Below are 18,289 nucleotides of genomic sequence, written 5' to 3' on the forward strand. Positions count from 1 at the left end.
TTCCTGCTTCGGCATTCCAAGTGCTGGGATTACAGGGTTGTGCCACCCACCACGCTTAGTTTATGGAATGCTAGAGATAGAAGTCGGGGCTATATTGTGCTAAGCAAGCACTGTGCCAACTGAGCCACTTCCCCAGCCAGAAAAAAATTTTTTTTTCTAGTAAACAAAGAACTGTGCTTATCTGGATCTGAACTGTTCCTGGAAGCTCACGTGTTAAAAGTTGATTGGCAGCTGCCAGGGCCTTGGGGTAGTGATTGGATTGTGAGGGTTCTGACATTACCAGTGCATTGCTCCATGGATAGATTCAGAATTTATTTGTTTTTACAATGCAGCCTCTTTTTTTTTCTTTTTTGGTTTTTTGAGACAGGGTTTCTCTGTGTAGCTTTGGAGGCTGTCCTGGAACTCACTGTGTAGGGCTGGTCTCGAACTCACAGAGATCCTCCTGCCTCTGCCTCCCGAGTGCTGGGATTAAAGGTGTGCACCACCAGCGCCCAGCTTACAATGCAGACTTTTAAGGATTTCATATATGTATACTGTGTATCATGATCAGAACCACCTCCACGTATGTCTACCCCGTTTGCCCTCCCATTTCCCCTTCTCCATACCACCCTCCCCAACTTCATGTCCTCCTTTATTATTTTTTTTATTTTATCCTACTTAAAATAAAGCAAAAATAATTACAAAAGCTAGGTATGGTGACTCATGCCAGAGAGGGGGAGGGGAAGGGGAGAAAGAGAGGGGAAGAAAAGGAAAGAGAAAAAAACAAACTTCTTGCCCGAGCAAAGAGCATAATCTAGGGACCGATGCTAAGTGCTGGAAGAAGGCACCTTAAATGCCCCATTTTCCCTCCTAGCCACCTCTCCCTCACATTCTACTGGAGCATGCATGCTAGTGGCAGAGGCTTGTCTCTGTGGACCACCAGCCACCCAGAGAAGGTCCAAGAGAAAGAACTGAGAACCACAGGGAGCTGGAGGGATGGCTCAGCAGTTAAGAGCATTTGTTGCTCTTACAGAGAACCCCAGTTGGGCTGGTTCCCAACACCCATGTCAGATGACTCACAACCTCCTGTAATTCCCGCTCTGGGGGACCTGATGCCCTCTCTAGCCTCTGTGTGCACTCGTGCTCATATGTGTATACATATAGACAGGCACATATATACACATTTAAATTTTTTTAAAGTTACAGAAAAAAGAACTTAGAACCCCAGCTTCCTCCTGGGGAGCATCCCATATTCCCTAGTGAAGTGTAGCTGTCTCACGGGGTGACCAGTGAACTGTGAAGACACTGGGATATAGACATGCACCTGCTTTGCCCAGACCCAGCCTGCTTAAATTAATACAGTTTTCTGAAGCTAGGTGCTCTTTCCAAGGGATGTGGGGGGACCCTGGGCATGACCATAGATTCCCAATAACCTAATGTTCCTCATTGGACAACTAACTAGGGGCCTGCAGTGATCAGAAGGGCCCAGGCTTCAGGAAGGGACACTGTTCCCACATTCCCACCTGACTCCACCCATGGTGTTTTGTTGTTGTTCTCTTTGGGGCTTAGTGAGACAGCAAAGCCCAGGCTTTGCTTTGAACTCACAGCAGTCCTCCTGCCTCAGCCTCCCAAGTGATGGGATTACAAGCATAGACCATCACGCCGAGTTTTATTTGATGCTTCGTATAGAACCTAGGGCCTTGTGCATGCTGGGCAAGCACTCTATCAACTGAGCAGCAGCCTCAGACCCAGGGGTCAGGGGTGGGGCATTGTGCATGTGTGCATGTGGAGGCCAGAAGTTAGCTGTAGCTGCTGTTCCTCCAGCGCTTGTTTTCTGAGATGGCGTCTCTCATCAATTTGAAATTTACCTACCGAGGCTGATTGACCAGCAAGCCCCAGGCTTCCCTGTCTCTGCTAGCCCCCTGCTGGGATTACAAGTCAGAATGCCCACTTCAGACCTTTTCACATGGGATTATACTTGGTCCTTGCCCTTATCCCCAGCTTTCCATCAGGTGGGTTTAGATCTCACCAAGTGCAGTCAGGTGAAGAGCTGGTGCTTTCCAAGCTTGAAGCAGAAGACTGACGGCATAGGATTTCTAAAAGCCAGGAGAGGATGCATTGCTTGGAAAAGGAGCGAGCCTCCTATCCCTAGGTGCATGCAGATGGAGGCTGCCCAGGATGGCCTTGCAGTCCTGCCTCTTTCCTCTGTCTCCTACTGCCCTCTGTCAGGATGATACCAGGAAGTCCCTCCTCTTTTCTGAGAGGGTCTTTCTGTGTAGCTCAATTGGCCTTGAACTCAAGACCCTCCTGCCTCAGCCTCCTAAGTACTGAATTTCTAGGCATATATCACCACAGTCAGCCTTCTGCCGTGTGCAGATGTGTGGTGTGTGAGTGTGGGGTGCTTGCGCTTATGCAGAAGGCATCTTGGGACACTGGGTGTCTTCCTCTATCCGTCACCATCTTGCATGCCTTGAGATAGGGTCTCCTACTGAAGAGCAAGCTCCTGGGATCTGCCCGCTGGCTTTTTACATGGGTGCAGAACATTCAAACTCATGTCCTTGAGCTCGAAGAGCAGGCACTCTTAACCCCCGATACCATCTCCTTAGTCTCTTGAGACTTCAACAGGGACTCTGTGATAAACTGTGCCACTAATTAAATGAGCACTTACACTTCTCTTCCTTCTGCTTCATTTATCTGTTCCGTACATCTCAAGAGAAGGCTCTCTGCCACTCGCTGCCTCCCACTCACCCTCCCTATCTGCCTTCTGGCTGCAGGTGTGTTTCTCAAACAGGGCTTGGCCTAGCCCAGGCTTGGGGACTTGTGGCCCAGGATGCCCCGGGGAGAGGCCCCAGCGAGGGCCTCTCTCTGCTGGGTGAAAGAAGCAGAGAGTAAACAGATCGAATTTCCAGAGGCAGCCAGGCCATCCACCCAGGCATCCACAGTGATTGAAGACAGGCGTGTTCTCAGAGGTGACTCAGCTCCTGGGCCCCTGATCCAGGCAGCCCTGGGCTTTGGCTTTGCCTATGTGGTTGGCTCCAGCCAGGCCCAACGGGAACAGCAGTAGAAATTTGAAGACCAACTCACTTGTGTGACTACATGTCATTCCCCTAAGGGAGAGGGAACACACAGCCATCTTTAGTGAGGCCTGATGCAGGCCAGGTGATCTTCCAGGTTCATTGTGAAACAGGCGGCAGTGGTAGAGAGAGTGGTTATGAGACATTTGTGTAAGAGCCTGGCCTAGTGGCTGAGGCAGGAGGATCTTGATTTGCAGGCCAGCCTGAGCTACATAAGAAGAAAGAATTAAGTGGGGAGATAAAGGAGAAAGGGAGAAAGAAGAAGGAAGGGAAGGAAAAAGGAATGTGGAGGGAGAAGAAGTCAAGGAAGAGGGAGGGAAGGGAGGGGAGGGGAGGGGAGGTAAATGCATTTCAGACAGTTAACAGAAGCAATCAGGCAAGGAAAGGCAAGTATGAAGAGAGCCCAGGGAGGCAAGAGGAAGAGTCCAAGGCTAGCAAGGCCCCATAAAGCTGCTCCAGGGCTGTCACCCACTAGAGTGTGACAGTCCCTTCAGGAAACAGAAGACAGTGGCCATCCCTGAGGAGATGGAGACTATGGGAAACTCAGGGTTTCCAGAAAGGCTGTGGTCGGCTGGATAAGGGACCAATCACAGGTCAAGGGCAGGATGGCAGGATGTCACAGTCATCAGATGTGGATTGTGGAGGTCACTGGTGAGATTAACAGGGTGGAGAGAAGCTAGCTGCCATCCAGCTGGCAGTGACTTTCGGCTTGTGACTTGAGGAAGGATGTGGATAAAGGACAACCTTTTTTAGCATGGAGGAAACGTGAGCCTGGAGAAGTGACTTAAGAGTGTTTGCTGCTATTGCAGAAGACACCGCTTCAGTCCCTGGCACCCGTGCTGGGCAGCGCACAACTGACTGTAACTGTAGTTTTAGGGGAGCCAACACCCTCTTCCGATCTCTCTGGTCACCGGCATTCACATGCACAAACCCATACACAGACACATAAATTAAAAAGAAAATAAATCTTTTTTTGGCTTTAATGGAGAGGCTGGAGAGATAGCTCAGTGGTTAAGAGCACTCTTTGAGAGGACTTGGGTTCTGGTCCCAGCACCGGCACATCTGTAACTCCAGCTCCAGGAGAACTGATGTCCTCTTTGACTTCCTTGGGTACCGGGCACACATGGGCTACACATACCTATACAGACAAGACACTCAAACACATAAAATAAACATGTCTCTAAATAACTTGTTTTAATTGGAGAAAACTTGAGCTCTGGGAAGGGAAGAGGCCAAGTGTGAAGAACATGGTTGGGAGAGGTGCAAGAGGGACACAAAAGGAGTAGCAGTTTGTGAAGGAAGCTGTCCTGATTCTTAAGTCAAACTATAACCAGGCGATGGTGGCACACGCCTTTAATCCTGATACTCTGGAAGCAGAGACAGGTGGATTTCTGTGAGTTTGAGGCCAGCCTCGTCTACAGAGAGTTCCAGGACAGCCAGGGCTACACAGAAAAAGGCTGTCTCAAAAAGCCAAGCTGCACACAGTTACAGGGTTTTGAGAGGAACCCTCAGTAGATACCTATCATAGGAATTCAAAATGCTTGGTGACCCAGATAGGGAGAAATAGGAGAGGCCTTGGAGGGGAAGGAAGTGGAGTCAGGTGTCAGGCAGGGGATGTCTAGGCTGGAGGAATAGTGAAAGTTACCTAAAGATGAGGTTGGGCACAGGAGCCACCAAAGACAAACAGCTAAAAGAACACGGCATCTACAGGGAGTTTGAGTGGCATTGACCTAGAGAACAGGGCACTTGAGTTTCTAGGCAACCAGTCAACAGCCTCAGGCAACACCCAAGCTGGGCCCTCCAGGGACTGTCATTTGCAGTTTATAGTATCTGGGATGTGGGGAGATGGCCACAGGACCACAGATTGCTTAATAGGCAAGGGTTGACTTCCTGTGTTCTTATCTTCCTGTGTTGACAGAAAGGTGGGCATCCTTGGGAGGATGAATGGGCTGCTGTGCAGCGCAAGACATGGGAAATTCATTGGGTCTCAAGGACCATCAGGAGAGGAAGAACAATGTGAGAACTTTTAATGAAACTCAGTACAAGGAACAGATGCAAGCTAGGGGTGTGGCTCACTCAGTATTAGAGCTCCTGTCTAGAATCCCCCAGTGAGGGACTGAGGTGTGGCTCAGTGGTAGAGCCCCTGCCTAGAATCCCAGTGAAGAGCTAAGTGCATGTCTCAGCCATAGAGTGCTGACTTCACATGCAAGGCCCTGAGTTTCATCTTTGGCACACACACACACACACACACACACACACACACACACACCAGGTGTTATCAAGCATACCTGTTATCCCTTCACTAAGGATCCTTATACAGAAGGGTCAGAAGTCGAAGACTGAAAAGGGCCTGGCACTTGCTGATTCCAGGCTGGCCTAGAACTCAGTGTAACCCAGTCTGGTCTCAAACACATGGCGGTCCTCCATGGTGCTGGGATGTCAGGTGTGCTCTACCATACACCGTGCTGGCATTGCCTATGAAGGAAGTTCTTCACATACACAGTATGAGCAGACTCCCCATTGCACTGTGATGCATCATCAGCCCAAACCCCGCCCCCACTGCCCTCAAGTCCCATTACAGAGTGCCTCACACTGGAATACCATCAGTGAGGATCCTTTCTTAGCTGAGGAAAAGGAGATAGCTGCTGACTGATACCCTGCTCCCCAGGTGCTTGCCTGAGGTAATAAAGAAGAGCAGGGAGGGTCTGAAAAGAGGAGCAGCCTCAGAAGCTTCTGAGAAGGCAGGCAGGTGGGCAGTAAAGGAGTATGACCGAGTGAGAGGCAGGTGATGGTCTCCACCAGAGCCCACATAGTGGGGAGGCATGAAGAGAGAGAGATGGGAAGAAGGGAGGATGGCTCAGCACTAAAGTGATTGCTGTGTAAACGTGAAGACTTGAGTTCAGTGACCAGAGCTCCCATTTAAAAAGCTGGGTGTGGTGTCACGTGATTGTAACCTCAACATGGGGGCAGAGTGGGGTGGAACTCACTCACTGGCTGGTTAGCCTAGCCTACTTGGTAAGCTGCAAGCCAGTTGGAAACTGTCTCCAAAAAGGTAATAGTAGCCTGGCATGGTGATATACACCTTTAATCCCAGTACTTGGAAGGCAGAGGCAGGTGAGTTCAAGGCCAGCCTGGTCTACAGAACACGTTCCAGGACAGCCAAGGCTACACAGAGAAACCCTTTCTTTAAAAAAAGAAAAAAAAAAAAAAAAAGCTAGTAGTAGGGATGGTGAGGTGACTCAGTGAGGAAAAGGACTAGCCACCAAGCTGAAAACCTGAGTTCAATCCCACATGATACAAAGAAAGAGCCAACGCCCACAAATTGTCCTGAGAGCTCTTCACATAGCATGGCACACCCACGTACACACTACATAAGTAAATAAATAATTTTTTAAAAAAAATTTCAAGGTGATTAACATCACCCACCTTAATAACAACTAAGGTCGTCCTGGAACACACACACATACACATACACCAAAAGAAAAGGGAAAGAAAGGGATATGTGGTAATTCACACATGTAATCCTAGCCCTCTGAAAGCTGAAGCAGGGGAATTGCTGCAAGTTCCAAACTATCCTGAGTCTATGTGCAACCTTGAACACCTAGCACCCAGGTACCATAGCACCACTTTTGCCTGAAATGCCCTGTGCTGGGGGTTGGGGGTAAAGAGACAAGATATCACTGAGGTTTTCTGGCTGCCAGCTAACCAAAACAATGTGAGCTCCAAGTTCCAGAGAGACCCTGCCACAAAGGAGTAAGAGGGAGAATGATAGAGGAAGACACCCAACACCCTCCCCTGGCTTCTAATATATATAGGCACATGCATTTGTGTGTGTGTGTGTGTGTGTGTGTGTGTGTGTGTGTGTGTGTGTGTACCTGTGTGTGTGACCAACACATATACAAACAGTAACGGGAAGCAAACAGATCTCAATATTCTAGAGCAGTGGTTCTCACCCTTCCCAATGCTGCAACCCTTTAATACATTTCCTCATGTTGTGGTGACCCCCAACCATGAAATTCTTTCATTGGCTTCTTCATAACAGTAATTTTACTGCTGTTATAAATCATAATGTAAATGTCTAGTATATAAGATGTCTGATATGTCGAGACCCACAAGTTGAGAACTGCTATCCTAGAGGGTCAGGTGGGGTGAAGCTCACAGACACAGGGCCTTTGATGACCCGTGAGAGTGACAGGTCCCTCTGTCTTCTCTGTCCTAAAGGCCCTCTCTGAGGCAGTATGCACATTGAATTGAGATGGACATCCAACAGCTGGCTGGCCCCCTGGGACATGTCACTTCAACAACTTATTTATTTATACCTCATGTCCACAGAGGCCCTAGTTGCCGTCTGCTGGTGTTTATGCCCTCCAGACCAATGTGTCTGGTCTATTTCTGGAGTGTCCCTACAGCCTTGAGGGTAGCTGGAGTGTCTTGCCCATTCCTGTATACCAGGCTCTCTCAGGCATCTGGGAGGCCCAATCCTTCCCAGCATGCACCTGTTTCAGCCATCTGGAAGCTGAGAGCTTCAAGGCTCTCTCTGAGGATGTGGAACCTCTATGAAAAAAAAAAACCATAAGAAAGGAGATGGTTTAGTGTTACCCTTTGAGGCAGTTGTATATTGTGTTTGTCCAGATAACAGTTACAAGTTGGCCAGGTGGTGGTGGCACACATCTTTAATCCCAACACTTAGAAGGCAGAGGCAGGCCAATCTCTGAGGCTAGCCTGAGTGAGTTCCAGGACAGCCAGGGCTACAAAAACAGTTACAAGTTGGCTATGGGGCAGACATGGATAGATATGTCCCCCAAGAAACCAGAGAGGGCTTGGAGATGGCTCAGTGGGTGAAAGGAACTGTGGCTAAGTCTGCCCACCTGAGCTCAACAGCACCTACATGATGGAAGGAGAGAACCTCCTCCTGCAAGTTGTCCTCTGACCTCCATAGGCTCACCACAGCCTGCTCGTGTTTCCAGACACAAATAAATAAAAGGAAGGAGCTTGATGGGGTGTTGGGTGTGTGACTGGTGACTAATCAGAAAATCAATGAGACAAGGAATGTTTGTCACCTGGCCCCAAACAGACGTCTTCTTGAAGATTGGGTTTGTTGGTCGGTTGATTTGGGAATCTATGTATTAAGTGTGTGCATGAGTGTGCCTGTGTGAGGTCTGTGTGCACCACATGGAAGTCAGAGGGAGTTGGATCTGCTGGAGCTGGAGTTACAGGCAGTTGTAAGTCACTGTGTGGATGCTTGGAACTGAACACAAGCCCTCTACAAAAGCAGTAGTTGCTATTAACCACAGAGCTGCCTCTTCAGCTCCTTGAAGATCAGATTTGTGACATGTAATGTACACATAGCAAATGTTGCTCTTTTAGCCAGTTGTGGTGGTGCACATCTGTCATCCCAGCCCTTAGTGGGCAGAGAACTGGGAGTTGCAGGTCAACATTGCTAACATGAGTGATGAATGAGTTGGGGGGCCAGCCTGGGCTGTCTTTAAAAAAAAAAAAAAAGTCACCCTTTTAGTGGAGAGTTCTTTGGGTTTGATAGAGATGTAGGATTTTGCAGCCACCACTACATACCAAAGAGTACACAAGTATGTAATACACTGATGTAACTCAGTGGTAGAGCACCTGCCTAGAGTCCCCCAGTGAGGGGCTGGGGTGTGGCTCAGTGTAGAGCACCTGCCTAGAATCACCCAATGAGGGGCTGAGGGTGTGGCTCAGTGGTAGAGCCCCTGCCTAGAATCCCCCAGTGAGGGGCTGGGAGTGTGGCTCAGTGGTAGAGCCCCTGCCTAGAATCTCCCTGTGAGGGGCTGGGGTGTAGCTCAGTGGTAGAGCCCCTGCCTAGAATCCCCCAGTGAGGGGCTGGGGTGTGGCTCAGTGGTAGAGCACCTGCCTAGAATCCCCCAGTGAGGGGCTGAGGTGTGGCTCAGTGGTAGAGCCCTGCCTAGAATTCCCCAGTGAGGGGCTGGGGTGTGGCTCAGTGGTAGAGCACTTGCCTAGAATTCCCCAGTGAGGGGCTCATCTGTGACTCAGCAGGGATCTTCCCCAGACTAACCAGATACTCCTCTGTCTTTCTGCTCAGGTGCAAGTTTTTCAGTCTGACAGAGACCCCTGAGGACTACACCATCATCGTAGATGAGGAGGGTTTCCTTGGTAAGTGTCTCCCCTCACAAACTGGGCCACCTGCCCACCTCCTTATTTCTTTTTCTATTTTCTTTGTTGCTTTTCTTTTTAAATGGGCGAAAGAAGCTGTTTGGGATGTTTTGTTTTGTTTTGTTGGAGATTTTGGAGTTTGGTGGTGATGGCTTTTTTTTACTTTTTATATTTATTGGTTTATTTTGTGTATATGTGCACATACATGCTAGAGCATGGGTGTGGGGGTCAAAGGGCAACCTATCCTTCCACCACGTGGATCCTCAGGGTTACACTGAGGTCCTCAGGCTTGGTGCCAGCATGTTTACCTGCTGAGCCATCTAGCTGGCCCTTCCTTTGCTTACTTGCTTGCTTGCTTGCTTACTTGTTTTTGAGATAGGGTCTCCCAGTATAGCCCAGGCTAACCCAAACTTACCATCCTCCTCTGTAACCTCCCAAATGCTGGGATTATAGGAATGTGTCATCATACCTAATTTTCTTTCTACTTTTCTTTCTTTTCTTTAATGTTTTTCATACAAAATTCTTTTTTTATTTATTTAGTTAGTGAGAGTACCTAATACATGTATGTGTATCGTGTGCATGCAGAAACCAGTGGAGGTCAGAAGAAGGTGCCAGATCCTCTGAAACTTGACGTACAGGCCAGGGTGAGCTACCGTGGGGGTACTGGGAACCAAAACCAGGTTCTTTTCGAGAGTAACAAGTGCTTTTAACTGCTGAGCCGTCTCCCTATCCTTAATTTTTTTCCATTTTTTAAAATTTAAATATCATTTGTTTATCATAAAATTTATCCTTTTGAGGGCTAAAAAGATGGCTCAGTGGTTAAGAGCACTGGCTGCTCTTCCAGAGGACCTGGGTTTGATTCCCAGCACCCACATGATGGGTCCCAACCATCTGTAACTCCAGTCCCAGAAGATCTGATGCCCTCTTCTAGCATCCATGGGCACCAGGCACATACATGGGGCACAGACAAACGTGCAGGCAAAACACCCATACATATAAACTAATAAGATAATAATATTTTTTCAAAAAATTAACCACCATTTTTTGAAGTAGAAGTGTAGCAAGTTGTTTTATTTGATTTTTTGAGACAGTCTCAAGTGCCTGAGACTGGCCTTGGACTCTATGTAGCTGAAGATGTCCTTGAACTTCTGGTCCTCCTTGCCTCTACTTCTCAAGGGCTGATGTCAAGGTGTGCACCACCACGAGTGGCTTATACCTCACTTCGGGCAAAATCCTAGTTTTCATGTGTGGTAGGCCATCACCCTGCAGTATCCCTTAGTGGTTTTTGGGGTGTTTAATTACTTCCAAATGAAGGTTTATACCTATTACCAGTCCTCCCCCAAACCTGATGCCTACTTCCTTGTTTGTTAGAGCAGTTTATTGACAGGCCAGGCATGGTGGCACATACCTGTAATCTCTTGGGGGGGAAGAGGCAAGCAGGTCTCTGTGAATTCAGGACTAGCCTGGTCTACAGAGTGAGTTTTAGGCTAGCCAAGGCTACACAGCCTTGTTTTATTGTCTCAGAAACAACAAAAATTAATGGCTTGTGTTAGGCTTTACTTAATTATTTAGTCATTTACTTTTGCAGCTGTGGCGATGAGTCTCAGTGCTTTACCATGGTAGGCATGTGCTGTACTGCTGAGCCACACCCCCAAAGCCCAGTGTCCAGCTTTATGCTGATTTCCCAGAGGCTGTCTGCAAATGGAAAGCATTTATTTTGTTCTTGCATGCACCTTATTGATGACAGGGCAGTGGAGAGCCATTGAACTTTCTCACAGGTGTTAGGGTTCTGGGGAAACTAAGTGACAGTCAGTCTTCAAAAGTCTGTGGCAAGAGACAGGGTGGGAAGCATGGGTCTGTAACCCCAGTATCTAAGGGACTGAGGTAGGAGGATCAATACTTCAGAAGGAGCCTGAGTTACATTGGAAAACCTTGTGTTCAAGCACTGTCTTAGTCAGGGTTTCTATTGCTGTGAGGAGACACCATGACCATGGCACTCTTATAAAGGAAAACATTTCATTGGGCCGGCTTACAGTTCAGAGGTTTAGTCCATTATCATCATGGTGGGAAACATGGCCGTGTGTAGACAGATAGGGTGCTGGAGAGGTGGTTGAGAGTTCTACATCCTGATCCTAAGGCAGTTCAAGCAACTGTGAGTCACACTGAGTAAAGGAAACCTCAAAGCCCACCCCCCACCCCCACCCCCCCCGCTGTGACACACTTCCTCCAACCAGGTCACACTTACTCCAACAAAGCCATACCTCCTAAGTGCCACTCCCTATGGGGGCCATTTTATTTCAAACCACTACAGGCACAAAGGACTGGGGATGTGACTCAGTGGTAGAGCACTTGCCTAGAATCCCCAGTGAGGGGCTGGGGTGTGACTCAGTGGTAGAGCACCTGCCTAGAATCCCCCAGTGAGGGGCTGGGGTATGGCTCAGGGGTGGAGCTGTTGCCTACCATATTCAAAGCTCCAAATTCCATCCCCAGAAAGAGTATAAAATCATGACTTGGGTCTTGGAAATGCCTCACCTGATAGTCCCTGAGCCTCCTGGATGGGAAATCATACTTCAGGAATATCTGTCCTTGGGGGGGAAAAAAAATCAAACTTGTGTGTCTTGATTGAGATGGTATCTGCCACTAAGGCAGGGGGTGGGTCTCATCACTGGCCAAAGAGCAGGAACCTTGAGATCATTCCAGTGGCCCACAGAGTAAAGTTAAATATAGTAGGAAATTACCAATACGGAGTCAGGTAGAAATATAAGGGTATTTAATAGGGAAAAGCCTTACTTACAGAGCGAACCAGCCAGCCGGTGGTAGTCTGTACAGCAAGAAGCAAAGAGAAACCGAAACCGAAAACGCAGTCCCCCTACTCACTCTGACCACGCCCTCACAAGCCTGCTCAGGTACCCCTGTAGCCAGCCCCTAAGAAGGCGTGGCTACAGCTTCCCCTACAATTCCCCTTTTAGTCTAAAAGAGGATTAAAACTTAACAGTATAAAGGTAAAATATAAGAAGATACAACAATCTGCTTATGTCACCTCCTAACTATCTATTTTAACTAAACCCTAAAGTCATCTGAAAGAGGTGTCCAAGCCTGAACACCTCCTTCCAAACCGAACCATAAACAATAGGAAGCTATTCCTAACTAGGTATATACACTATCCTAAGTGACAACAATGGGGAAAGGGGGCGTAGCATTCTCCAAGTTACTTCCTGCTGAAATGGGACGATGATAGTCATGTGGGGTCCTGTAGAAAGAAAATGTTAGTATCCAGTCCATGTTAGATGGGATTCACTTGATTGAAGATCTCGCTTGAAATCCTCAACTTGATTGAAGTCAGTACCCAAACCTCTGGCCGGAATGTCAGTTGAAATGGAGCAAGTTGGATCCAGTGCAGTCGAGGAGGTGTGGCCCATTTTCTTTCCAGGGTGTCCAGGGATTGCTGTCAGACAGGTCTTCATTGGCTGTGTGGGACTCAAACATAAACAGTTAACAGAGAAATGTTTGCTTGTATATGTACACATGCTAGGGAATGCAACCATGAGAGCATAACAATTATGAAAGGGTGTACACCTTGAGAGAAAGATCCAAGAAAAGACAAAGACAGTCCCCAAATTCTTCTTTTATTCTCTATTATATCAATTGGCTTCTTGATACAACACAGAAACACTAAAGCTTAGTTAAATAATGTGCTTGGATTTTAGAGGAGGAAAGCCAAATCCACCTCTAAATCCAGCATTGGTTTAATTGAATAGGGACTAGGAAATAAAGAGAAATAGAGTTTTTTGAGAGACAGCTGTAAAGTTTACCGTATGGCACATTCCTTCTATTTGATGGTTATAGCTACCTTTTCTTCTTAAGTATCTACCCATGCAGTGTCCTTTGCCTTCTGAAGATGAGTTTTCCTGTGAAGATAAAAGCAAAACACTTCCCTTTCCTTTGGGGGGTTTCTATTTAGTTTATAAGATATACCTTAGTAGAATACCTGTCATTTGTCCTCGTTGAGAGGTTTTTGCCCATTTTCCAGATGAAGAACCAGCTATCCATCAACAGAGTAAATTTAAGGCTAGCCTGGGCTATATGAGACCTTGTCTTTAGACTGGAGGAATGGCTCAGGAGTTAAAAGCACCTGCTCTTGCAAAGAATCTGAGTTCAGTCCCCAGCATCTGCATCAGACAGCTCACAGCTATCTGTAACTTCGGCTCCTGGGGATCTGACGTCCTCTTCCGGACTCCATGGGCACCCACACACACCTGAACACCGACACATAATACATGCATGAAATTTTTAAAAATAAAAAGACATAATTGGGTCTGTGATGTCATTGTCATTCTAATACCACTAAACACGTGTGCCTACAACCATACCAGAATCTTCCCCCAAATGGCTTAAGGTTGTGCTCCAAGGACATGGGCATTATATGTTTTGTTGTGAAATACATCACAGTGTGACTGCCCAAGGTGTGGTTGACATCAGGGGTGAGGGGTGACCACCTTACAGAGCTGCATTACAGGATACCCAGGCTCCCAGAAATTCCCAAGAAACAATAGAGGCTTCAAATGCCACCACCACCCCCCAAGAAGCCCTTTCTGTTATTAAGTTTGGGCTCCTTTGAATTCTAAAAACAAAAAGCTGGAGAGATGGACCAGTGGATAACATACTTGCCAAGTAAGTATGAGGATCCAAGTTCATATCCCATGAACCCATGTAAGAAAAGAAAAGCAAGCCCAGGCAGTAATGGCACACACCCAGAGGCAGGTGGATCTTTGTGAGTTCAAGGCCATCCTGGTCTACAGAGTGAGTTCTAGGACAGCCAGGGCTACACAGAGAAACCTTTTCTCAAAAAACAAAAAGGAAGGGAGGGTGGGAAGAAGGATGGATGGAAGGAAGGAAGGAAGGAAGGAAGGAAGGAAGGAAGGAAGGAAGGGAGGGAGGGAGGAGGGAGGGAGGGAGGGAGGGAGAGGAGGGAAGAGAAGGAAAGGAAGGACAAACAGACAGGCATGGTTTGTGTCTATAACCCCAAAACTAGAGTTATAGAGGCAGGAGGATTCCTGGTGCTCACTGGCTAGCCAGTCTGGTTCAGTGAAAGACCCTGTCTCAAAAAACAAAAAACAAACAAACAAGGACTGGCAAGATGGCCCAGTGGGTAAGGGTGCCCATAACCAAACCTGACAACCTGAGTTCCATCCTCATGACCTACATGGTAGAAAGAGAAGACTGACTCCCACAGATGGCTCTCTGACCTCCACATGTGTGTGTGCCATTGCACACAGGCATGCATATATACATACATACATAGACACACAATAATAATAACTATTTTAAAGGTGTGAGCAATTAAGAAAGACACCAGGGCTGGAGAGATGGCTCAGAGGTTAACACCACTGGCTGCTCTTCTGGGGGTCTTGAGTTCAATTCCCAGAAACCACTTGATGGCTCACAACCATCCGTAATGAGATCTGGTGCCCTCTTCTGGCCTGCAGGAATACATGCAGACAGAATACTGTATACATAATAAATAAATAAATAAATAAATAAATAAATAAATAAATAAAAGAAAAGAAAAGACACCAACTAGACTTCTGACCTCCACATCAATGTACACATGTATACATAGAAAAGAATTCCAGAACTGAGCCAAGGCAAGGTCTGGGCAGGGCCAGGGCTTGGGAATATTGTTCCTGGAGAGACAGGGAGAAAAAAAAAAAAAAAAAAAGCCCACCTCCTGGGCAACAGGTAGTCAAAGAAGCCCAAGACCAGAGATTAGCCCTCCCCTAGCTCCTCTTCTTTCTCTCTCCCCATTACTAACTGGTTGACCACAGGCCCTTCTGAGTCAGCAGGACCAGTGGGCTTCCCCTAGGCTGTGGTCACCATGGCAACTGAGCTAGGCAGATAGGATTCTGATAGACTTCATTCAACATCCCCTCCTCCCAAGCCATCTTTTCTGGAGGCTGGCCCAGCCCCTCCCCCTCTTATTCTCTAACACTACTCCCAACCCCATCTCTTTGGGGACTATTTGCTGCTTCCTGTTGTTTTGTTTTGTTTTGTTTTGTTTTTGCTTTTGAGACAGGGTTTCTCCATGTGTAGCCTTGGCTATCCTGGAACTCGCTCTGCAGACCAGGCTGGCCTCAAACTCAACAGAGATCCACCTTTCTCTACCTTCCAAGTGCTGGGACTAAAGGCATGTGCCACCTCTGCCCGGCTGGCCTAGATTTTTCTAAGTCCACCAAGTTTGATTCTTCTTTATTTGGTTGGTTGGTTTATTGTATCTCTCTCTCTCTCTCTCTCTCTCTCTCTCTCTCTCTCTCTCTCTTTTTTGAGGGACCATCTAATATATCTCAAACTGGTAGCATCAAGGATGACCTTGAACTCCTGATTCTCCAGCGCTTCTTTGTGCAGTGCTGAGGCTGGAATCCAGAGCTTTCTGGATGCTAGAGAGGCACTCTGCCAAGCTCCCTTCTGTCTTCAGGCCTCTTTTTATCTGTTTGGGGTGCGGGGGGGGGGGGTGTTTTTAATTTGAGCTCATTATGTAGCCCAGGCTATCCTAGAATTCAACGTTTTTCTGCTCCAGCCTCCCAGGAAGGTGTTCAGTTCATCACTCCACCCCACCTGGCTTTGTCTTTGAATCTTGGCCTGGTTGCTCCTGGTCTAGAGATACTAGGAAAATTGCTGGTCCCTTTTAAACATTTGTATGGACTGGACCGGCATGCTTCCTCTACAGGGTCCTTGGGGTGTACATAGCATCACAGTCCACTTCTTGCTGTATCTCTGTCCTATTCTGTGCCAGGAATGGGGCCAGGAGTCTTAGCAGGAGCATGGAATTTTATGAAGAATCCTACAGTTGAGTCTCTGGGCTCATACCCACAGAGATACTGTTTACATGGTGTTATATGATGTTTCCTGGGGAGGTAGGAACAAACATATCTTCATCCCAGATAGACCACCCACAGCAGGCCCAGGAAATGATTCCACCCAAGTCTAGCTTATTGAACCAGTAAGTCTATTGGGGTTACATACAGGACATGGATGAGTCAAAGGCAGCTATGTCACAAAAAGTCCTCACCAGCATGGGTGATGACTCAGGAAAGCCGCACCCAGCAACTGTTTCAGGGACTTTCTGAGTCTTGTAAGTTTCAGGATCATCCTGAGCACTATGAGATTTGGGGTTTGGGTAGTTTTTATTTGTTTTGTTTTGGTGAGAGATGGTCTCATTTTATAATCTTGGCTGTCCTGGAATCACTCTTCAGACTAGGCTGGCCTTGAACTCATAGAGATCTACTTGTTTCTGCTTCCTGAGGGCTGGGATTAAAGGCCAGTGACACTATGCCCAAAGCCTCGTGAATATTGTTGGTAGCTTCCTGGATTTTCCAGAGCCTTCCTCCAGAAGGAAATGTTTCTGTTTTAAAACATAGATATGCTGGAGAGAAGGCTTGGTGGTTAAGAGCACTGGCTGCTCTTACAGATGTCCTGAGTTCAATTCCCAGCAACCACATGGTGGCTCACAGCCATCTACAGTGGGATCTGATACCCTCTTCCGGCATAAAGGTATACATGCAGATAGAACACACACACACACACACACACACACACAAAAAAAAAAAAAAAAAAAAAAAAAAAAAAAACATAGCTACACAGCATTTGGATGTCTATAGCTCATGCCCTGTCTCCTGTGTCTCCAAGGAGTCCTCCTGGGAGACTGACCCTGCTGGATGGGACCCAGGAACGTGTCATTCAGGCATCTGGATTCAGGATCTTTTTCCAGTTTAAGTCAAGTATTCAGGTTTGACTAATGTGGTAACAGTGGCACGGCACACAGAAAGGTTGAGAGAAGTAGGGATTCACGGGCGAGAGCTCAGTTGTTAAAGTGCTGGCCTGGCATGCACAAAGCACTGGGTCCCATGCCCAGCACTACATAAACCTGATGTACTGGCACAAAGCCTGTCGTCCCAATGGATGGATGGAGGCAGCACAGGCATCTTCAGCCATGTAGCTAGCTTAAAACCAGCCTTGGGATACAAGAGACCTTGAAAACGGTGGGGGTAGTGAGTCACCAGGGAAGATTGCTTGCTGTGCAGGCCTGGTGACCTGAGTTCAGTCATGTAAAGATAGAAGGAGAAAGCCAACTCCACAGAGTTATCCTCTGACCTCCACATCACACACCTGGGCATACACACCCACTCAAATACATCAAGTCCACACATGCCTACATACAATGTCAGGGCTTATAAGATGGCCCAGTAGTTAAGAGCGCATACTGCTCTTGCAAAGGTTCCCAGCACCCATATTGCATGGCTCACAACCATTCATTCCTACGTCTAGTTCCAGAGAAGCAGATGCCTTCTTTTGGGGTCTTCTCAAGGACTAAGTGTGTTCACATGTGCACATGCACACACACAGCACACAATTAAAAATCAAATAAACTCTGGGGCTAGAGAGATGGCTTGGCAGGTAAGAACACTGACTGCGCCAGGCGTTGGTGGTGCACGCCTTTAATCCCAGCACTCGGGAGGCAGAGGCAGGCGGATCTCTGTGAGTTCGAAACCAGCCTGGTCTTCAAGAGCGAGTGCCAGGACAGCCTCCAAAGCCACAGGGAAACCCTGTCTCGAAAAACAAAACAAACAAACAAAAAGAACACTGACTGCTCTTCCAGAAGACCTGTGTTCATTCCCAGCACCCAAATGGCAGCTCACACACCCATCTGTAAACTAACTCCAGCCCCATGAGAGTCCCTCCCCACTTTGGGGAATCTCCCCTACAATGGCAACAGGTACAAATGTGGTTTATAAAGACAAGAAAAAATAAGATCTTTAAAAACAAATTACATTTTTCATTAAAGAAGTAGGAATTTGGGAGTGGAGGGCTGATTACTCAGTAGTTGAGAGGACTGGGGGTTGATTCCCAGCACCCACACGCTGGTTAACATGTCTAAATCCAGCTCCAATGAATCTAACACCCACTTCTGGCCTCCACAGGCATCAGACACACACATGACACACAAACAAACATGAAGACAACATGTGCATAAAATAAAGTAATAAAGTATATATTTTTAAAGAAAAAAAGTAGGAGTTCATGAAGGTATTGCC

General features: G+C 47.4%; 1 protein-coding gene across 1 annotated transcript in view; it reads left to right on the forward strand.

Annotated features, from left to right (window-relative positions):
• Castor2 (cytosolic arginine sensor for mTORC1 subunit 2) overlaps positions 1-18,289 on the forward strand; it is a 42,746-nt gene that overhangs the window by 13,644 nt on the left and 10,813 nt on the right. The window contains exon 2 of the mRNA XM_027416102.2: positions 9,130-9,200. Within this exon, the coding sequence (XP_027271903.1) occupies positions 9,130-9,200 (71 nt within the window). The remainder of the gene's footprint in view (positions 1-9,129; positions 9,201-18,289) is intronic.

The sequence above is a fragment of the Cricetulus griseus genome, chromosome 4 (genome assembly GCF_003668045.3).
Source record: "Cricetulus griseus strain 17A/GY chromosome 4, alternate assembly CriGri-PICRH-1.0, whole genome shotgun sequence".
Taxonomy (NCBI): domain Eukaryota; kingdom Metazoa; phylum Chordata; class Mammalia; order Rodentia; family Cricetidae; genus Cricetulus; species Cricetulus griseus.